Raw genomic sequence first — 19010 nt, 5'->3', positions numbered from 1 at the left:
TGCTAGATTAGTTGAACCTAAGGGATTAATTTTTTGAAATACCCAATTTACCCCCCTCTTGGGAATACATCAAAGCTAACATTACAGTTGGTGAAGTCCACCAACACACCATCGATGAAGACATCGCCAAAGATGACCCACCATGGAGGGGTGACTTCGTTGATGGCGGCAACATGGATATCACCATTGAGGAAGGTGACCATGAGGCAGGTGTTAGAGAGGATGATGTTCGAGACAACGCATGAAAAGGGGTCGAGGCGGTTGCGATGGTTGGGGTGGAGGGCGGTGACGTGAAGGCAGGTGTGTAGGAGAAAGAGATGGATGGTGCTGTCGGCAAACCTAGATGCAAGGTGGGTGTCAAAGACAGCAAAGCAGCAACAGACGATAATAAATGAAAATAAGATGGAAGAAAACATATGAGTATTGGAAAAACCATGAATTTGCTGTAAAATGATGAAGACAATTTGAATTTATGTTTGTTATTTTTTTATGAGCATTAATGAGGAAAAAAAAATGTTAATGGAGAGGAAATTGTTGATTTGAAGAGGAGAACATCATATCATAAGAAGTATAAGAAATTGAAAGAAAAAATTAATTTCACTATTGATGGGATTGTTGCATGTGGGTTATATGTTTTTTTGACTTTTGTATCTTTAGTAGCTAATTTTTTTAACAAATGAAATATATAATTGTATGAGGTTAGTATTGGGCTTTAGAAAAATGACACCAAATGGGACAATCCCCTTTATAGAAGTATAGAGGTTGAAGTGAAAGGTCATATCATAGGAAAATCCCTACACTTCAACAATAAAATTTTAAAAGGTGTTCAAAGTTTAAACACAAAGAATGAATGCATAAGGATTTGAGCTCAGGAATAGGATGGGTCACTTCTCATGGTAGCCTTGTCCGACAGATAATCTACACCTTTTATAAACACATATATGTTCTAAGAGAATTATTTTTATTATTTTTATAGAAATATGATCATTGTAAATTCTTTTGAGAAATAAGACAATTACTTAAAAAAATTTAGCTTGGCTAAGATTTGAATTTGAAATATTTTGTGTTTTCACCCCTCTTTATGGAGAGCAAAAATATATATATATATATATATATTTTTTTTTCATAACTAACATTTCAATGACATATTGTTCATTTTTGTATTTCTACAAACATTTAATTGACATAATTTACATCTAAGTGTATATAAAAAATTATAAATTGAATTGTGTAATCATTTCGTGAACACAAGTATTTAAGCATTTAAAAGTATGAAAAATCATTTTAAAAAAGAATTAAGTTTGAAAAAAATACATCGCACCAAATTATATTTAAAATATTTATTATTATAGATTTGCCAAAATTTGCACATTTTCTACATGATTTTGATTTGTTTTTTACATAAGTTGACCGTGCACTTTGTTTATTTTGTAGAGCACTAAATAATATTACACAATTAAAATTTTAGCAATTCTTGTGAATATTTGACTTTTAACAAAAAAATGATTGTCTTTATTTTTGATTACTATTAGTTGAGAGGTTAATTGCACAAATGAAAATATTTTTTATTTTAAAATAAAGTAAAACTAACAATTTATAAATACGAAATAAAGAGATATACCCTAGAATAAAAATACTTTATTTTTTATTTATTTTATAAATTTTTTTAAAACTCAAAGCCTCCACTTAGATCTAATAATTTTATTTAATAAAAAAGAAAGAAAATGAAAAATGAAAAAGATTCACTTTCCATTGTATTTTCCCTTTATATGAAAATATTGATGAAAATAAAATTTTTATTAATATGATAAATTAAGAAAAAATAAATGTTAATTATATACAAAAGTAGACGTTTGTTTATTAATTTGCTATATATTTATTATCTTAGTTGATAAATAAAAGAAAAAAAACATAAAAAATGAATGAACAAGCCTTTTATTTTATATGTTAATTATAAATTTTTTATAAAATTTTGTTGTTAATGATATATATGAGATAGGAAAATGTAAAACATTAATATTAATTTTCTCTAATTTTACCCCTTCCTCTTATAAATATAAATGGAGGCAAAAAATTGTTAAAATAAAAAAACACATGAATTTTAAAGAATAAATATCAAAATAAAATGATTAATCTGAAAAAGATTTTGGGACCGCTCCAGAAATGACTAGGTTTTAATTTTGAGTCTTCAAAGGGAAAGAAAGTTTGAAAATTGAGAGTCACCGATTGAAAAAGCCTTTGATTTTAATACGGTGAGGAAGGTGTATGTATATATATACAGGCAGACACACCGTAGGGAATTCTACCGAATGTTTCAGCGCGGCCCTGCGTGGGAGTGAGGAAGCAGAGAGCTTGCAGGGCGGAGGTTGTGCAATCAAAATGGCGGCGGCTGCGGAAGTTGGCCAGCCCGGCAGGAAAGAGATGAAGGAGGAGGCACAGGGCATGGAGTCCCGGATAAAGAGTGCCATGCGCTCCCTTGTAGGCCAGTTCAAGGAACAAGCCGAGTATTCTCTCTCTCTCTCTCTCTCTCTCTCTCTCTGCACCCTTGCACGCACAAATCTTATCTTACTCTTTAATTTATTCCATCTGGGTTTCTTCTACTTCTTGAGGTAATTTTAGTTTTCCCCACTTCTTTCAGAAGCAATAGGAGTGCTTTAAAGGTGCATTTGGGGTTCTCTTCGTGCTGGTGTGTTTTCATTTTGCAGTTTTAATTGTATGTTTGATTCAAGAGTTTTGATTTTTTGGGGCCGGACTTTAGTTGTGCTGATACTTGTGATTAGGTTGTCAGTGTGAAATATGCCAGTAATTGTAACTAAGGCAGCGGGACAAGGGAAAGAAGCACTAGGCATGGTTCCTTTATAACCAAATGATTTATATTTTTATTAAACACAGGGGTTGTGGCTGAGTGCTCTGTCTTTTTTTTTTTGATCAGTAAAGAGAAATTTATATTAGCAAGGCATCAAGGGGATGCCATTTCGTGGTACAAAACATCAACCACTCTGTAGAGTTGCAAACATTAAGGATTACATTATGATCATTAACAATTTGACCACTAAGCCAGCTCGAAACAACAGCAATCCATTGCTCTTTGCAAATATGAATCATAGTAGTTGTATCTTTAAAGGCTCTCATATTTCTTTCTTTCCAAGCACACCAAAAGATGGCGAGATCAAGATGAATGAGGTTTAAAGCCTTTTGCTTCTCTTTGGTGGCTCTGATGCCTTTCCAAGCCCAATCTCCTCTCCAACCGAATTTGTCATTATCAGCTGCGGTCCAGTCAAGGATAGAACCAAATTCCACAAGTTCCTTGTCTCTAATGGCAGTGGAAAAGAATGTAATGACTGATTCTGCATCAGCCATACAAAGAAAACACCTATTTGTGAGTGTAAGCCCTCTTTTCTGCAGATTGTTAATGGTTAAAATATTTCCATGTATGGACTAAGGCAACCTTTGAAGGGGCTGCTGTCCTCCAAATGTGAATCCAAGGGGAGTTGTTGCAATTTGTTCCCATTGAGGAGAGCTTCTTCTAGAAAGATTTAACAATGATAACACCATTTTTGTCCAAAGCCCATTTTGGGTCGTTGGGGATGTTTTGGTAACGGAAATTATAGAGATTTTTGTAAAAATTAGAGAGTGCGTGAAGTTCCCAATCTGACACATTCCTAGTAAAAGGAATATTTCGAAAAATTCCTTGGTCACTGATTCAAAGATGATGTCCGATAAAGACATTTTTTGTCACAAGCTAAGCTTTAGATAGAAGGAAAGACAACTTTAAGATTACCATTCTCACGTCACACATCATGCCAGAAGAAAATATTGGTCCCATTTATCACTTGAAATGTCATCTATTGGAAAAAAATCCCATCCTTGAATTTGGCTCTGAGGGAGACCGAGGTAATCAATGGGAAAGGATCCCATCTTGCAACCCGAAAGAACAACAAGGAAGGTCTGCACCCCCCCCTCGGCAGTGGTGCATGTTCTCTCCACTTGGAATAAGCTCACTTTTACCAAGGTTCACTTTCAAGCATGAGACGCTCTCAAACCCTAAAAAAATGCATTGGAGATTGAGAGGATAAAGGGAATCATATTCTCTGAAAATGATAGTATCATCTGCGAAAAGAAGATGAGAAACTTTTGTAAGCATTCCATTTCTGCCCACCTTGGGACCTTTAGTGATCCCTTCTTCAGTTGCTTTCATCAGCACGAGGCTAAGCACCTCCATAACCAAAATAAACAGAAAAGGAGACGAGGGATCTCCTTGTCTCAAGCCTCTGGAGGAGCGAAAGAAATCAGAACAACGACCATTTATGAGCATTGAGAAGTTTAAAGTTTTGATGCATTGAGCAATCCAACTACACCAGAGCTCCCCAAACTCCATTTTCCTACGGAGATAAAGAAGGAAGTTCTAGTTGACATGATCAGAAGCTTTCTCTATGTCCAATTTTTGCATTGCTCCCCCTTTTTCCTCCCTCAAATAGGCATCCACTACCTTATTAGCAATCACGCTGACATCCATTATCCGCCTTCCAGCCACAAAAGTGTGCTGATGCTAATCAATGACTTCTGGTATTGATTTTTTGAACCTCTTAGCTAGGACCTTGGCAATCATTTTATAAATTCTTCGCACCAAGCTAGTTGGACGGAAATCCTTGATGTTAATAGCCCCAACTTTCTTTCGAACAAGAGTGACAAAGGTGGTATTGATGCAGTTGATGAATTTTTTGATCTATTAAACTCCTTGAACACGTTTAAGATGTTGTGCTTGAAAAGGCTCCAATTGGCCTGAAAGAAAGCCAAGGAGAAACCATCTAGTCCAGATGCTTTATCCCCTTTGCAAATTTTAATAGCTTGGAGGACTTTTGCTTCATCAAAGGGTCTCTTAAGCCACCCCGTAGTGAATGAGCTGAGAGATCTGAAATTGATGCCATCCATTGTAGGTCTCCAAGTCTTAGGTTTAGTGTGAAGGTCTTTATATAAATCACAACCTTAAAATCCTCTTCCCTGGTTAAGGTGATTTCCCCAATTTTCATGTTGGATAAGGTGTTGCCTCTAGGATGAGCATTTGTTGTCTAATGAAAGAATTTTGTATTATGGTCCTTCTCCTTGAGCCATAAAGCTCCAAATTTTTGCCACCAAGATATTTCTTCAAGATTGATAACCTCATTCAATTCCTTCTTCAATTCCTTCTTAAGCATAGTTCTTTTGGCTCTTTGTTCATCATCAAGACCTTGCATTATCTATTGCTTATTAAGTTCTTTGATGGCATTAAGGATAACAATCTTCTTCGCCTGGACATTCCCAAAGGTGTTTCTGTTCCATATTTTTAGCTTTTCTTTTATTCCTTTCAATTTTGAGATGAGCAAAAAACTAGCCTTTTGCTTGACTTGAATAGAGGACCAAGTTTTGACCAACTCCTCGAAATCATCATGCTTTAACCATATATTCTCAAAGAGAAAGAGGATTGGCGCCCATTTAACTCTCTTGGTGTCAAGGGTAATAGGGAAGTGATCTGAGATGGGCCTAGGAAGCAGACTTTGAATCCTCCGAGGAAAGTGAAGTTCCAAGTCTACCAAAATTAGGAACATATCGATCCATGAAAAGGAAGGCGGCTTGCTTGACTTAGACCAAGCGAAGTTGCCACCAATGAAAGGGAGATCAATAAGGGCATTTGCGCTGATAAAGTCAAGGAATTCTCTTATGTTACTAGTTTCAAGGCTGCTCACACTTCTTATGTGCTGATACACAATCATGTTGAAATCACTTCCAATGATCTAAGGACCATCCCATTTACTCCTAATCTTGAAGAGCCCATTCCAGAAAAGAGACTTGGAGCGTCCTTCACTTGGGCTATAGATCCCTGTGGAAATCCACTAAAAGTTAACATTCATGCTTTGAACGAACGGGAGATTGAGAAGGAACTAATGGAGTGGTCCAACAATTCCACAACACTATGCTTCCACAAGACAAGAATATTCCTTCAGCTACCTACTGCTCCAAGGGATATCCAATCTCAACTGTCTTGGCTCCAAATCTTTGTTCAATAGCTGCTTCACTGTCACCACCTTAGTTTCTTGCAAGCACACCACATTGCCCCCCAATCCTTAAGAAAGGACTTAGTCACAATACTTTTGAATTTGTCGTTTAGACCCCTCATATTTTAGGAGATGATTTTCCTTAACATGATTTAACACAAGGGCTCTGGCTATTGCATGCCTTTGCCATTTCAGAGCTTCCTCCTATTTTTCCATGGTTCACTATGAATTTTAAGTGCTTTAATTCCTTGTTGGTATCCAATTTTTTGATACTGCCTGATGGTTTTTTGAGATTACTTTCCATCTCCTTTCTTCTCTTTCTTTTTGTATCCTCAAACATTGTAAGGCTTTGTCCTCAAACCCTTTGAAGGATGCGCCTATGGTTTTACTTATTGATTTCAGATTCTGAAGAACCCAAACAGATACCTGATTCTTGAAATGAATGTTTTCAAAGACCAAGTCATTCAAATTATCAAATTTGGGTCTATCAATCAAATCCTCAAAGCTGGGATTCATAGTAGTCAAAGACGCAAGGTGCACCGAGGTGTAAAGGTTACTTGGAGTCGAGGCATGAGGTGAAGGCATGTGGCTCATGAAGGTGAGGCACACAATTATTAAAATTGTGTACAAAGCCTATTTGATGGGTAATTGATATATAAACACATCAATATCAGAAGAAAATAGTACAATTTAATATTCCAAAGTCTGAAGTCTAAAAATCCTCCTCAATCATCACTTAAATTGATAAATAAATTAAATTCAGGAAAATGTATAGTTTGTATACAATTTCCAAAAAAAACAGCAGCTAAATTCAGTAAAAAATGTATATATTAACTTGCATTAAGCTACAATACTACTGTCTACATAATTAATAAATTACATATTATATAATATTAAACTTAATGGCTTAATACAAGTTATTATATAACTGGCCAAAAGCAGGGCAGCCTGCTAGCCACCAGCAGGCTGCAGCAGCAAAATACTGAGCCTTGAGGCTAAGTTACAAAGAAGAAAAAGAGTAATAAGAAGAACACCAAGATCTGGCAGTAAGCCTAACATGGTCGAATAGAAGAAGAAGAAGAACAGGAACAAGAAGACGACTTACTTGCTTGAAGCAGCTTGACGATTCATGAAGACTGGCGATGACGACTCAATTGGTTCGAAGCCTCTTGCTTGTTTGAAGGCTCTTGTGAAGGCTCTCTTGCTGGCGGAAGGCTTGAAGACTTAGAGACGAAGGTCTCTTGTGCTGGTTCAAGGCGAAGCCTCTCTTGCGTTAGGGCTGGGGTCTCTTTTGCTAGCTCTAGCTTGAAGTCAGTTTTTTCTTTATTGAAAGGAAAAAAAAAAAAAAGGTTAAAGGTCAGATACAGCAAGGTGCAACTCATTGCGCCTTGAGCCTTACTGCACTTCACTGCGCCTCTTGAAGGTCGCCTTGCCTCAGCCCTGGTGAGGTGCTAGCCCCATCGCCCCTCTCTGCCTTGTTCCTAGACGCACCTCAGCCACACTTTTGACTACTATGTTGGGATTGACACACAAAGTGTTGTAGCCAATGCTTGGGGCTGGACAAGGGCTAATCATTTCGCATTAGTTTGAGATTTAGGAGGTTCCTGCTCTAGTACAACCTCCTTTTGAGTTACAACTGCCTGTGAGGGGAGATCTTGAAAAGGGACAACATTCCCAAAGTGGACTATGTTTTTAGTAGCTTTAGAAGGACCATCATGCAGCTTAACGGGAGAAAAAGAGCTTAGTTGGGACTTCAAGTAGTCAAGTGCGATCGCAAGGCCAAAAATAATCCCTATATTTGGGGTTCCAAGGCCCAAGTTAAGGCCCACTTTGACATCCTCAAACAAGACAAAAGATTTAGGCTTGCCTTTATCCTACTCAGGGAAATCGAAAAAGCCGTATGCAACATTGCTCTTCTCTAGTACAACACTCGAGAAGGATCACATGAGGTTACTTGTCTTCCCCACTACCTGTGAGTTGGGTGTCAAGCCACATCTCAGCAATAGGCTCAAAGGCTTACCACAATGAGGGCAAGGGCAAAGGGAGCTGATCTATTGTGGAATAGGTTCATATCCGTTGGGGAGGCCGTAGGCTTCTTCTCCACCTGTTGAACGACTGAAGATGTTAAACCTTTCTTGGCGGGATGAAAAAGACGGTGCCTCAGCTCGGCTACCGAGGAGGAGATCCTCATCCAACCCTTGGATTCGTACCCTCTGGAAACGCGAGGGTTCTCCAGGCACCACTATTGGTCTCCATAAGGACGAGGTAGTCCCCATATTTGTTCGAGTTTAACTGCAAAGTAGGGGTTCTTTCCTTGTTCCTTGTTCAACAAAACTAAGAAGTGCTTAGGTATGGCTTTTTTCAAAGCTTAGAATCCTTCCAAGATTCAAAGAACTATCTGACTCTTCCATCTCTAGGAAGATGGAGATCCTTCTTCCCTTGCGGTATTCAGTGATTCTAAGGAAATAAGAACTTCCCCCTTCAATGACTAGGTTGGAGGGTTTCCTTTCGACTGCCATAGTATGCTTATGATCTCTCAACACCTCTTCAAGGTAGTCAGAAAACAAATAAAGCCAAACCTTCGAGAGTGTAAAGTCCACGAGAGAAAAATACCTTCCAGGGAACAACTAGCGGCTAGCTTCGAGTTGGAGGAGCTTGCGGACACTAGAAAATAGAAGTTTGTGAAGCAGAGCCAAACGGAAAGGCAACTTCGAACAAGAGGAAGCTTGTGAGCGCAAAAAAAACAAAGAGAAGCTTTCGAACACCAAGAAACTAGATCCAGTTACTGAGGGTAGCTTTGAACAGGAGGAAGCTTGGTAGCATCGAAAAGTAAAGAGAAAAGTTGAGGAAAAAACTAGAGAGGGGATTCAAACTAGGGCTTGCGATGAGAGGACAGTAAGAGGACTGCTTGAGCGAGAGAGAAGGCGAGGTCGAATGGAGTCTTCTGTTTAGGTTGAATTGTGAGAAGAGAACCTCCATTGTCGTTAATGAAGGGAGACAATGAAGGGAAGTAGCGAGGGTTGTTGGCAAAAGGGAGGCATTGTGGAGTAGCATCGCGTCAACTTTGCCGAGTGCTTTGTTAAGATTATATATAGTTTACCTAGAAGGAATTGTGTTGATTAAGGGCTTTGGTGGTGTACTGTTGAGATGATGTAATTAGTATACTCAAAATTATGCTACTAGAAAAGGGTAAATGTGAGAAGAGAGAAAAATACAAGTAAACTTTGTTAGTTCTATTTGTTAATGGTTATTTAGTCTTTTAGCATTTTTATTATGTGTGAGAGTTCTGTTAGTAATAAGTGTGAGTTAGTAAGGGTATTGTGGTCATTCCAATTGTACTTGCATATATTATAAATGGAGGGAGAGACCTACCATTTAGTTTAGGTCTTCCATTTTACCTAATTACTCAACGTGGTATTAGAGTGTGATCCAAGCTAAACCCTATTCTCCTTAGCTGTTGTCGGAAAAAGTCACTGGGATGCAGTAATTTGCATTTTGAGATATCTCTAAGGTGAGCCAGGAGAGGTCTCTTACATCAGGATCAGGGTCACACTTATATTTTGGGATATGCAAGTGCATATTGGGTTGGATCACCTTTCGATCAAAGATTCACAATGAGGTAATGTGTCTTTGTCAATGGTAATTTGGTGTCTTAGAAAAGTAAGAAACAAACTCTGGTGGTCAGTTTGAGTGCTGAGTCAGTATACGACTATGGCACACACTACATGTAAACTTGTTTGGTTGAAGAACATGTTGAAAGAATTGGGTTTTCCAATTCTCAGCCTATGGAGTTGATGTGTGATAATTGAAATGCTATTCATATTGTCTTCCATGAGCGGTCAAAGCACATTGAAGTTGATTGCCACTTTATTTGAGAGAAATTTGTACAAAAGCTCATTATGACCACTCATGTGAAGTCTGAGTTTCAGCTTGCTGATTTGTTCACTAAAGCCTTGGGTGGTGTTCGTGTGAAATTCATTTGTAACAAGCTAGGAGCATATGATATATATGCTCCAGCTTGAGGGGTATTGTTAATGGTTATTTAGTCTTTTAGCATTATTATTATGTGTTAGAGTTTTGTTAGTAATAAGTGTGAGTTAGTAAGGGTATTGTGGTTATTCCTATTGAACTTAAATATATAATAAGTAGAGGGAGAGATCTATCCTTGCGTTTATGTCTTCCATTTTACACAATTAACATTATTGAAGTCATGGGCTGTAGTTTTCAAACTATTAAGTGCAAATTCTGGCCAAAAGTAGGAAAAGATGGATGGAAATGAGACTTAATCGTGGGTTTGGACGATGAGGTTGCTTTATGCTAGCTTTTGCCCTTAGTTAATAGTTTTGTCGAAATGTTGGCTGGATTTTGAAACTGGCGTGTCTCATGGTGAAAGTGTATGTGGATCGGCCAAATTACATCCAATGGAAGGACACTTAGAGTCAACCACTGTCTAGTCTAAAGGAAAATAAACAAGTAAATGAAAGGAGGATGTAAGAACTGATTGAAATTAAAATAGTAACTCCAGGAACTGGATAACAACGAGCGCTGCACTACCCCCCATAAAGCATTTCTAGTAATGTTGTGTTGGGAGGATGAATTTGGATACAAATCAATAAAATCTTGTGCTGCATTTTTTTGAAACCCACACAATCCAAATCCAAGGTTTGAACTCCGAGTTCCCAAACACCAGGTAAGGATGAATTTAAAATGATTTCGGTACTCAAAAGGCAAAATCTAACAGCAAAATTAACAAGATAATAGCATTGGAGACTTGAGGTGCAAGAAATTTGGAGTGAGGACACCACTAATAGTGATAGGGTTTTATGATTCCATCTATCTTTGCTGGAGCGTCTTTTCTATTTTGTCCTCTCTTTTCAATCAAACTAACCTCGATGAATACTTAAAAGACTCAATTGTGGCAATCAATCCACTGAGGTCAAATAAGTGTCCTGTTTGTTTTCTTGGCAGTGTCATCTGCACTTATCTTAGCGGTTAGCTTTTGGCATAGGGACCCAATTATTTTTTCTTGGCCACCTAGTTAGGCAGTCGATTTTCGTGATAAATCTAAAAGTATCCCTTTTAGGTTGTTGAAATTTTTTTTTCCCTTTTGCGCTTTTTATTGGGGGATTTCTTATCATCATTTCATTGTAATTATGCTTTTTAATAGACTTGTTTTATTATCTAAAAAATAATTTTGCGCCATCTTGCTTATTATTGATCAGACCAGATTTATGTTTTGGGCAGGCTTGTTGCTATATCTAGTGAATTGAAGCCCAAGGTTTGTAAAGTGGTGAGATCATATTAATTGAATTCCCTAATGGAAGTTGAAAATTGTGTCAATGAAACAATGTTTTATGTATGGCTGATGTCCAATGTTATTATGGTCTGTTTATGTCTCACTCACTTCCTGCTTTCCTTGAGGTTACAATCATTTTTCAATGTTAATATTATTTCAAAATGTTGACTTTGCAAGTGATGCCCAATTGACTTGTAGTAGCCTACGTTACGTGCATGGTCCTAAATTTCTACAAAGAAACTTTCGCTTTCATCACCTTTGAATTTGAAATGAGAGTCAATTTCCATCCTACAAAATTTGTGTTGATTTTTCCATGAATCATCTCTGATTTGTCATAATTTTGAACCTTCAGTGAAATTTTTGAAAATTTGAATATGGAAATTCTTGAAATTGATATTTGAGATTCAAAACCTGAACTTGAAAATTCAATCTTAACAAATCTTCCAAAGCCTCAAAATTTCAGTTGTAATTGTGATTTAAAACCTTGGTTGTGTGAGTTATTCATAGGATTTGGTCTCCATTATCTGTGTTCAATGGTTTTTACCTTTAGGATTAATGGCCTAATTTTTTAACAAGATTATGTTTGGAGTCTATTCAAACTCAAAAATCTGTTAACGGAAATTGTAAGTTGGAGTTAGTCTAATAAGATACAGATTATGAAATATCCCGAAAAATATTGAGAAGCTTTTGTGGGACTCATAAAGGCTTTCATATCTGGTCCTTTTAGTGAACATATTATAACTAGCCAAATAGAAGATAGGGCTTGTACAGGGCATAAGCTGGAAACAAGGTAAACATGATATGAGTTTCTTAAAGTACCTTTTTGGCCATGTGATAAGATGCCAGCTGATCAGTATTTTTTTTTTTTAAAACTACATGCCCGTTGATCATGGTTTAAAACTTGTGACCAACAGGATGATGCCACCAGGTCGGCCAAACCAGTGATATAAGAGTAATATATATGTATATAAATGTTGATGATAATAATTTTTAAAGTCAAACACATATTAAATGATAGAGGATTTGGTCCCATTGAAAATTTATAAATAGAGGCGTTTTTGGCAGTTTCTTTTGTCGGTTTTTGAAGGAAGAAGGAAGGGACAGCGTTATGGAAATGTGCTTTCTTTGTAGTATTTTTGGGACTGGATGGAATGTAATGTGAGGGGCAATAGAGGGTAGGGGGGTTGACCTAAAATAACTTGGGAGGAGATAGTGAATAAGGATTTATATCCTTGAATCTATCAAAAGAAATGGTCCATGATCGCATAAATTGGCCGAAAATGATTCATATAGCCGACCCCACCTAGTGGGACTAAGGCTTGGTTTTGTTGTTGTTGTTGTTGTTGTAATTTCAGTAATGGTAGGAGGAATATTGGAGACAAAGTTAAACTTGATAATGAAGAAATAAATAGCACTTGTAGATTTCGATACCTTGGATCTGTTATGCAAGTTGAAGGAAAAATTGAAGATGATGTAATTGTTTTGAGCCTTTATCTTTTTGTTTTAGTGATGGACCAACTAACTAAGAGTATTCAAAATGAGGTTCCATGGTATATGTTGTTTGCAAATGATATTGTATTAATTGATGAAACTAGGTGCAGAGTAGAGACTGAGTTAGAATTATGGAGAGAAACTTTGGAATCTAGAGGTTTTAGGATAAGTAGTAATAAGAAGACAGAATATATGAAATATAATTTTAGTAGTGGTAGGAGGAATATTGGAGACAAAGTTAAACTTGATGATGAAGAAATAAATAACACTTGTAGATTTCAATACCTTGGATCTATTATGCAAGCTGATGGAGAAATTGAAGATGATGTAATGCATAGAGCTAAAGAAGGTTGTGTAAAATGGAGAAGTGCTTCAAGTGTGCTTTGTGATCATAGAATACCCTTAAAATTTAAAGGGAAGTATTATAGGATGACTATAAGACCAGTTATGCTATATGGATCAGAATGTTGGGCGACGAAAAAATAGAATATCCAAAAAGTAAAAGTTGCCGAGATGAGAATGCTTAGATGGATGAGTGGTATAACACTAAAAGATAAATTAAGGAATGAACATATTCACGGTAAGTTAGGTGTAGCTCTTATAAAAGATAAGATGAGGAAGGGAAGAATCAGATGGTATGAATGTTTGTAACGTAGGCCGCATAGTGTGTCAGTGAGGAAGAGTGAGTTAGGTACTGTGGGGGGTAGTAGAAGGAATAGGGGTAGACCTAAAATAACTTGGAATGAGATAGTGAGTAAGGATTTAATAGCCCTGAATTTTTCAAAAGAAATGGTCCATGATCACATAAATTGACGGAAAAGAATTCATATAGCCGATTCCACCTAGTGGGACTTAAGTCTTAGTCTTCTTGTTGTTGTTGATGGAATGTAATGCGCAAGAAGAAATTGTTTTTGTTGATTTGGGTGAAGATTCGTTATTTGGCTTCTCTTTGGTGCGTGGGTTGTGTGTACTTCAAAGGGGTGTGCTTTTTGGATATTCGGCATGATCAGCATTCTTTTTTGACTTGTTAGGATGTGCTCGTTTTTCTGTATTTTCTCCTTGCCTTTGGTTTCTCCTTTTTGTTTTTTCTGGGTTATCCTAGAGTTTGTCAAGGAGTCTTATTCTCTTGTTTGTATATTCTTAATTAATCTATTAATGAAATTTTTTTTCGCTATTAAAACAAAATTGAATAAGAGAGAGGGGATTTTGATTCCAATTGAAAATGTTTATTTAAGGTAAAGAGTTAAAATATATGCCTGTGCGTGTAAATATATGAGTATATATTGATGAATAAATTGATCATATACATATTATTTATTGGGCAAAGTGTCACCAAGTTAGCGCTAGCAGCAAGGAAGTTCTTCTCCTTCCAGGAGGTCCTGGGTTTACTGCCTGCCGAAGAAGAACAAACTTTTTTCCCCCAATGAAAGCCTGAGTCAACCTGTCCGACTCACTAGGTCCGGCCTGGTTGCGCTGAGTTGCCTAGGTTAACCATGGTTTGTCACATTTCCATGTTTGTGACATCCCTTGGATCAGTCCAGTTTGAGCTTTAAACTATGCTGTTCATAGGGTGACCATGGTTTGTGATATTTGCTCATGACTTGCTAATTTTGACATTGACAGCTGGCATCACACACACACTCTTTCTTATAAATATATATATATATCATAAATTTTGATCAGACTCCCTCTCTTAAGCCTTATCTGTATCCCGTCCTATATTCATTACCTGGTAATACTGTTTGTCTAAGGGATGATTTGGAGTCAAATGAGTTAAAAAACAAAAACACGTGTGACAATGTGTACTGTGTTTCAAATGCTTGCACATTCTACTGGATATTTGCAGGAATATTTTTGAAAAGGTATAGGTATTTGCTTGCACATTCTACTGGATATTTGCAGGAATATTTTTGAAAAGGTATAGGTATTTGAGCAATTTTTATATGCTTTCTTAGATATATGTTTATGTACATATATATATATATATGTATATATGTATATTTTATATATATATATATATACACTTCGATAGGTTGGTATTCATGCCACTTGTGCAAATTATTTGAAAGCTTATTTTTTGAATTTTCCATCTCTTCCTTGCATTGGATTTCATTTTGGTAATGGAAAAGAGTTTATTTTTGGGATGAGCTTTGGATCTTGACTATTTCTTTTTTTTTTTCTTTTCCATGTCTTCATTGTCTTGCTACTACATCTACTATCTTGTTGAGGTAGATATTGTTTCTTGGAGTTCTTATTTATGAAGAAATCTGAATGAGAAAGTACAATGGATCTCAACTAGCTGTTAGGAGAGCTTGATTCTTTTGATCTTTTTTCTGGACATGATTGTAGGATTTGGATTGATTCGAGTGGTTTTTTCTTGTAAATATTGGATAATCTTATCCGCAATTTTATTGGGTATTATTTTATTTGGTCTGTGGTTCTTAACAGTTAACAGGATTAATGCTAATGATTTACTTAAGGTTAGAAGGCCCAGTTAGAGCTTTGTTGTTTGCTTTTGTGTTTCAAGGCAGTGATTCAGTGAAATGAATGCACATTTATATTTGCCGTCCTTTTTCATTGGGCATTTTCAGTAGGCTTTTTGATGTGTTTGGGGAGCATTGGTGTGTCCATTTTTATTGGAGAGCTTTTTTCTTCAGCAATTTGATAGCTTTGGAGGTTAGTTTGTTATGGAAACTTGCGCATTTGGTGTACTTAAATTTCTGGTCAAGTGTTTGGAAGTTATCCTTGCCACTACTCAAACAGATTCGAAGTTTGATGGGCTTACTCTCCATAGTTTTCAGCTTCAATCTAATTTTCTTCCTCGTTGTGGTATGGGGGGTGCTAGCGAAATGACTTCCCCTCTCTCACGAATCTCCCAATTGTTTCGAATGTAATAGGAGATGTCAAAGCTCACGATTTAGACTGAAGGGAAGACCTTAGACTTGAGACTGGACAAGGTGGGAGATATCAATTAATTTAAATCCCCTCTTGGACTCAATGGATTAAACTTTCGAAGGAGGCAGTTTTTGGTTTGCCAATAGTCTTCCAGATTTCATTCGGTTAAGCATTCTTGGAGTTAGGGTTGGGATGGAATGGTATGATTTTCTCTTTGGTTATTTCTGAGAACTAGCCAAAGAGTTGCATGTTCAATCTTGAGCGCTGTTGTGATGAGCCCTTCTATGCTTAGATTGTAGAGTCAAGTGGTTTTGAAAGGGAAGGCAGGTGAAAGAGAAGGCTGCGAAAGCAAGTTCCGACAAGTGAAGTAGGTTGTTTTGAATGAGATAGATGAGATGTGCATCTGATGTGAGGGTGGGTTCAAGTTGAAGGTTGTCGGGGTGCTGAGTCAGAAGATCTGCATTCAAAGACTAACATTTGTACTGCTTAGCCAATTGGGCTTGCTGAAACTGCTAAGGCGGCTAGGGTTTCAGATGACGGTGCAACTCCAGTTGAGGCGGCTAGGGTTACAATAGGGGAATAGGGGATAAAAGGTCTGGGCTGGGCCGGTTAGTTATTATGTTGGACCTTGGCAAGTTTAATGGAAAAAAGGAGGAGCCTCATTTTTTATATAAAATGGGCTTATTAATAGAACAGGCCCATTGTGTTCAGGGCCAAATTTTGGATGTCCATCCTAAGGGAAAAGGTGATTGAAGCCAATCATAATGGGCCAGCCCAACACCCAATCCCCAGTGTGCAGGTGGAGAATATAGGAAGAAGGATCTTCACCCATTTGTAAATGAAGGTCAAAATCTCACTCCAGCTCCCCAAGATTGATGTGGAATGTATCATATTGTGGAGCAGTTACAGGATGCCAGTAGCTCGGTTTCGGCAAAGTCTCTTGACAATAAAGAAGAAATAATTAGGTGTCAAAGTGGTTGAAGATTCTGGTTTTGCAGAGGAGCAAGAGGATGCTGCAGCAAAGGTTTACAAGGTGATGGTTTTTTTGGATGGAAATAATACCTCGTACCTAAGGCAGAGGGATTTAAGGATCCCAGGGTTTATGCTTGTTGGAAGATTGCACTAATGGGTGCAGAAATGAAAAAATTGTCCAAAGAAAGAGACTGCACTCTGGTGAGGTAGTGCCAAAGATTTTAAAGAGGAATTTAAAAGGAAGTTAAGTATGGTGGAAGACATATATGCTAAGAAGATGGACAATCCTTGTGATAGGGTTAGCAAAGGAAAGGAGGTAACAAAATTGGGGGTGGGGGTGGAGATTTGTTAGATGATGAAAGTGACCGTCTTAGTGAGTTTGATTGTGGTGGGGGTTTATTGTTGGATGAAATTAAGGAACAATATGGATTTTTTCTGATTCCAGTGACATTATAGGGGACTTATCATATGTTCATCCATCCACTTTGGAAGGATTGGAGGTGTTTCTATATTTGTAAATGATGGTTTGATTAATGATCTGCAGTGCAAGGATTGAATTTTACCAGCACTAGTGGAGGAAATTCAAGGAAGGATTTAGAAGTTTAAGATCTTATGGATAAATTGGATTTAACGTTTGGTGATCCTGGAGGAAATGAAGTGTGTTTTGATGGGTGTGAAAGCAGAGCTAAAAGGGTCAAAGGGAGTTAGCTAATTTGAATTGTTCAGTGAATTATGAAGGAAAAGGATTGAAGTGGGGGTTCCTTGGTTAATTGCTAATTTTTTATTATTATTTAAATTTAATTTATTTTATTTTATTTTTATGGGGTGGACTTCTTGTCCTCTTTCGTTGTAACTTCTTTTTCTATATCTAATATAACTTCTATTACAAAAAAAAGGCGGCTTTGGATGATTTTATTAGTTTATTGTACTTCTCTTGCTTTTGTTTTCTAGTTTTTAAGACCACTTGTCCTCTGCCCCTCATAATTACTCCTTTATCTTGATAATATTTATTCTTTTATCTTAAAAAACTTGTTAAGTTATCTGTTTAATCTTTTTCTTTGGGAATATATCTTTTCATCAGTTCTCAAAACTTTTTTTTTTTGAGTAATGATTTATGTTCATGTTTTGTATTTTATTTGTTGAATAAAAATTGGAACCAAATAATTTAATTTATATTATTCTGTTTATGGGTTGAAGGCTATGGTTGTTGTCTCTGGTTGCAGTTCTTTGACTTTTGAGGGGGTTCGAAGATTATTAGAGAAAGACTTAGGGCTGGAGACATATGCATTGGATGTGCATAAGAGATTTGTCAAGCAGTGTTTGTCGGAGGTACCTCTTTGTATTTAACAACTGTCCTGAACATCCTATCAAACTTTTTACATTTCCTTTCATTTTAAGTTGCTTTCATAAGATGATTGTTCTTCTTAGTTGTAAAACTTGCGAAAACATTGGATAGTGTATGCTTAATTGCTTACCTTGGGTCGTTATGTACGTAATACTAAAATGTTCTGAAAAATATAACCTGTAAATTTTACACAAAAAAAATAATCTTTTCCATTTTTATGTTTGAAAAAAGTTGGTTAATGTCTCTTTAAATGTATCACACATCCACTATTAAAATCACTCATCATCAGACTCATCAGTTCATTTCTTTTTCTCTTAAATGATGACCCTCATCCAATTGCATTCTCAGATCTGTTAGGGTCTCCACAATAGTAAAGCTACTGTAATTTTCTTGCTTTAAAGTTCTTTTTTGATCTGCGGATCAGTATCAAGTCGTTTGCTTGCATTGCCACACGACAATTTGAACTTTGATAGTCACATCAAGAGTAGACTGTCCATCACTAATTGGCTTATTTCCAACCCCAACACATAATTCTGTCGTTAGCACTGACCCCTTTCCCTTTGCTACAAAACTATCCTTCACAAGAATGTGATAAGATGATGGCTGCACAGCTCAAAATGTGCCTCAAACTTTTGGTTTTTATTTTTTGGCACTGGGGGGAGTTCGCCTGAGAATTTGGATATTTAAAATAAAAGCAAAAAAAGGAAGCAAAATTTGAGATATTTTATGTTCTAAATTATTCGCAATAATCTATTATACAAGTGGTGGTAATTGGAGAAATTTGAATAAAATAAAAAGCAGTTTCCAAAAAGTAAGTTTGGGTAGAATATTTTGTTTATTATGCAGCCTAAAATGCACGACCAGGTTTATTAGCATTTCATTTATCTGTGTCATATTTCTCATCAATTGTTGATGCAATATCCTATAACTCAGTCTCTTAATCTTTGAGTCCTTGAAGTTGGAGTTCGGTGGTTTTTCT

At 36.6% G+C, this 19010-nt stretch overlaps 1 protein-coding gene across 4 annotated transcripts in view; it reads left to right on the top strand.

Annotated features, from left to right (window-relative positions):
- The first annotated feature begins 2136 nt into the window (after positions 1-2136).
- The window catches only part of LOC131161964 (uncharacterized), a 35983-nt gene continuing 19109 nt past the window's right edge, over positions 2137-19010 (top strand). For 2 of the 4 annotated variants that reach the window (XM_058118040.1, XM_058118043.1), the window contains exons 1-2: positions 2137-2504; positions 17910-18015. In XM_058118040.1, the coding sequence (XP_057974023.1) occupies positions 2266-2504; positions 17910-18015 (345 nt within the window). In that variant the 5' untranslated portion in view covers positions 2137-2265. Of the gene's footprint in view, positions 2505-2638; positions 2687-17909; positions 18016-19010 lie in introns of all 4 variants that reach the window. The other 2 variants (XM_058118041.1, XM_058118042.1) reach the window with 2 other exon arrangements.

Source organism: Malania oleifera, chromosome 8 (genome assembly GCF_029873635.1).
Source record: "Malania oleifera isolate guangnan ecotype guangnan chromosome 8, ASM2987363v1, whole genome shotgun sequence".
NCBI classification, from domain to species: domain Eukaryota; kingdom Viridiplantae; phylum Streptophyta; class Magnoliopsida; order Santalales; family Ximeniaceae; genus Malania; species Malania oleifera.
This window is presented reverse-complemented; position numbering and strand designations above follow the sequence as displayed.